Below are 2980 nucleotides of genomic sequence, written 5' to 3' on the forward strand. Positions count from 1 at the left end.
TACAATTGCAAACTAGGCTTAGTGCAGTGGAACAACAAATACCATATACACCAGAATCTGAACATGTTAGTTCAAACATCTTGAGAAGTGGTTATGAAGGAAATTTTCAACCTGATTTTCTCTTAACAGAAAACAGAGTGAGAACTAAGGATGACATTCCACCCCAAGCTCTTACCCAAAAGATTATAAAGGTGTGTAGCATTTAGAACACTTAAAGTTGTTATATTTTCTAATACTGTTAGTAATTTTATTAGTGCTTTTGTTGTTATCTGTGTGTTTGTTATAGAGCAAATGTTCAAACACATTGAAAAGTGGTGGAAGAGGCAATTTTCAGCATGATTCTTTATTAGCAGAAAATATGGTGAGAACTAAGGACGACATTCCATCTCAAGATCCTAAACAAAATAAGAGAAAGGTGTGTAGTTTTTATCTATTAATGTTATAATTTCTAATATCGTTAGTGATATTATTAGAAGTTACATTTTTAACTTTGTGTTATAGGGAAAACCATGTAAACTCGCGATAGGTTCCATTGAAAATATTGTTGCTCATGGTACGGTGTATGAGAGAATTGAACACAATGAAGCCATTCATACGGTGCCATTTGGAGAATCCAATGTACGTGTGTCTGTTGAAGTTGTTATTCAAAAAGATGCCCCTCTTCCTATACCTATCCCAGATGAGATGTTTATTGTTGGAGAAGCAGTGGGATTTTTTGTTGCTTGGCCCAAAAATCTTGTATTGGTCGGTGATGAGGTAAAATATTCAAACTTAGAAACTTTGTTACAATTTCTTAAAGTTAAAGTTGACTTATATTTGTTTATTTTGAAAATTTTGAACTTAGGGAGCTTCAATTAATGTTGAATGTGGAAAATATCAAGAGTCCATTCAATCTTTTGTTTCATTAGTTGAGCATATCAAGTATGATGAAGCCATAGACATTCCACTAGAGAAAGACATATTTGGGGAGGAGATCAATATCCAACTTCAAAGAGTAGACATGGAGTACATATGTCATGTAAAAGAATTATCTGTTACATGTATCATGTTGTACATAAGGTAAGGAAAATTTACTACATCAATAGTTATTTCTGCAGATTTTATGAATTATGAATTTAATTAAAATTTGTTTATTTTATTAGTCATCTCCATCAAGTGTTGAAGGCTTCCAATTGGAGGAAACAATTTGTATTTGTTAACCCTTGTGTCGTTAGTGGAAAAACTATGGCTGGGGAGAAATCAAAATCAGTGTTGCTTGCAAGAAGATTAGAGGAGGCTATGCTAGAACAATTGGTTTTAATTCCTTATAATATTGGGTAATTATCTAAAACTATTTATTTCATGTGTTCAAATGATAATAAACTTATTAAGCTTATACTTGTGACTTGTTCAATTGTAGGTACCATTGGATATTGTTAGTCATTGATCTAACATTGATGATTGTGTACTTACTTGATCAGATTAATTCTAAAATAAACACAAGCTTTGAAATTGTAATAAACACGTAAGTTTGGCTAGTTCGTGCATTTTTAAGCAATTTGAGTTACTCTAAAAATATTTTGACATTTGGAATTTCTTTTGTAAAGTGCTTTGAAAATTTATGAAACTACCCAAAGGAGGAGGAGGACCAATCCAGTTTGGAAAGTAGTTCAGGTAATCAATATCATTTTCTCTAATTTTATCATACTTATATTATGCTAATGATTGTTCAGCTTGATCATAACACTTTATATATAGTTTCTAATAATAATGAACATGCTTTTATGTAGTCCCCGCAACAACCTACAAACGTGGAATGTGGGTTTTATGTAATGCGGTATATGAAAGACCTCATTAGAGATCAAAGCATCCTAAGAAAACAAAATGTGAGATAAATTCTAAACTTTTATTACTATTATATTTATGATACTTGTACATCTTCTTCATTATCTAATTGTTTGTAAATAACCTCTTGCAGTTCAATGGAAAAAAGACTTACACGGAAACCGAACTTGATGAAGTGCGAGTTGAATGGATTAATTTCGTACTAAAGAATATGAGTTGAAATCCAATGTAAGTATGATATAACTTTCGTTCTTTAAATTACTAATCAACAATTTCTTTAGTTGGTAAAGAATATATAATCACTTCAAGATTTCATTTTAGATTTGTTGATTCTATGTATATTTGTTTTCATGACTTTAAAATATCTGCTCATACATTGAAGATTTTCATTTTGGATTTATTGATTCTATGTATATGTCATATTTATATATGGTAATCCAAACATTTTATATTAGTAACAATCAAAGTTGTTATTTATTTTCTATTGATGCTGGAGATGAAGAGTCAGTGTGATGAGAAAATGTTCGATTTTGTCTTTTGTAAGTCTCTACAAAAATATTAAGTTTATTCATATGCTTCTAGCGGTTTCTGAATTAATTTGTGTTTTTATTTTTCAGGTCAGAAATTTCTTGGAGAAATGCAAAATATGGTCAAAGAATTCAACAATTTAGTTTTTTCAAGTTTTTTTTTTTTTTAATATATGTAAGCACAGTTAAAAACTTTTTACTAATTCCTTTGTATATACTTTTTGAACATTTAACTTTCATTTATGAAATATATAACGTTATTCCATTCAATATATGGTTGTGATTCAAAATATAGTATATAGTGTGTATTAGATTTTTCAAATGCATATAAGATGTGATCTTATCTGATTATTAATCACGTGTTTTATTATATATTAATCACACTTAAAATCTGTGATCTAATGTTTATTATCACAGGTTTTATTAGTTATTAATCACACTTTAAAAATGTGATCTAAATGTTATTAATCACACTTAAAAGATGTGATCTAAATATTTTTAATCACACTTAAAAGGTGTGATCTAAATGTTATTAATCACACTTAAAATGTGTGATCTAAATATTTTTAATCACACTTAAAAGGTGTGATCTAAATGTTATCAATCACACTTAAAAGGTGTGATCTAAA

At 29.0% G+C, this 2980-nt stretch overlaps 1 protein-coding gene across 5 annotated transcripts; it reads left to right on the forward strand.

The window, feature by feature from the left end:
- The first annotated feature begins 484 nt into the window (after positions 1 to 484).
- Positions 485 to 2621, forward strand: LOC145790696 (uncharacterized). Of its 5 annotated transcripts, XR_014329646.1 has the most exons (8): positions 489 to 756; positions 845 to 1059; positions 1143 to 1316; positions 1400 to 1504; positions 1587 to 1653; positions 1770 to 1865; positions 1958 to 2363; positions 2442 to 2621. XR_014329646.1 is itself a non-coding variant. In XM_082869099.1 (7 exons), the coding sequence occupies exons 1-7, from the start codon at positions 685 to 687 to the stop codon at positions 2042 to 2044; spliced, it is 744 nt and encodes a 247-aa protein (XP_082725225.1). In that variant the 5' UTR covers positions 486 to 684; the 3' UTR covers positions 2045 to 2621. The 5 variants fall into 5 exon arrangements, 4 of the variants coding, with proteins under 4 accessions (XP_082725227.1, XP_082725225.1, XP_082725224.1 ...); XM_082869099.1 differs by having other exon boundaries at positions 486 to 756; positions 1215 to 1316; positions 1958 to 2621; XM_082869098.1 differs by having other exon boundaries at positions 1958 to 2621.
- The last annotated feature ends 359 nt before the right edge of the window (positions 2622 to 2980 follow it).

Source organism: Camellia sinensis, chromosome 5 (genome assembly GCF_055761805.1).
Source record: "Camellia sinensis isolate YWXY chromosome 5, ASM5576180v1, whole genome shotgun sequence".
Classification (NCBI taxonomy): Eukaryota; Viridiplantae; Streptophyta; class Magnoliopsida; order Ericales; family Theaceae; genus Camellia; species Camellia sinensis.

Bases quoted from the DNA above. Each gene is read 5' to 3' on its own strand.
- LOC145790696 (XM_082869098.1), top strand. From the start codon at position 685: ATGTTTATTGTTGGAGAAGCAGTGGGATTTTTTGTTGCTTGGCCCAAA. The intron at 757-844 runs GTAAAATATTCA...TTTTGAACTTAG, and splicing joins TTGTATTGGTCGGTGATGAG to GGAGCTTCAATTAATGTTGA. The intron at 1,060-1,142 runs GTAAGGAAAATT...TTATTTTATTAG, and splicing joins TGTATCATGTTGTACATAAG to TCATCTCCATCAAGTGTTGA.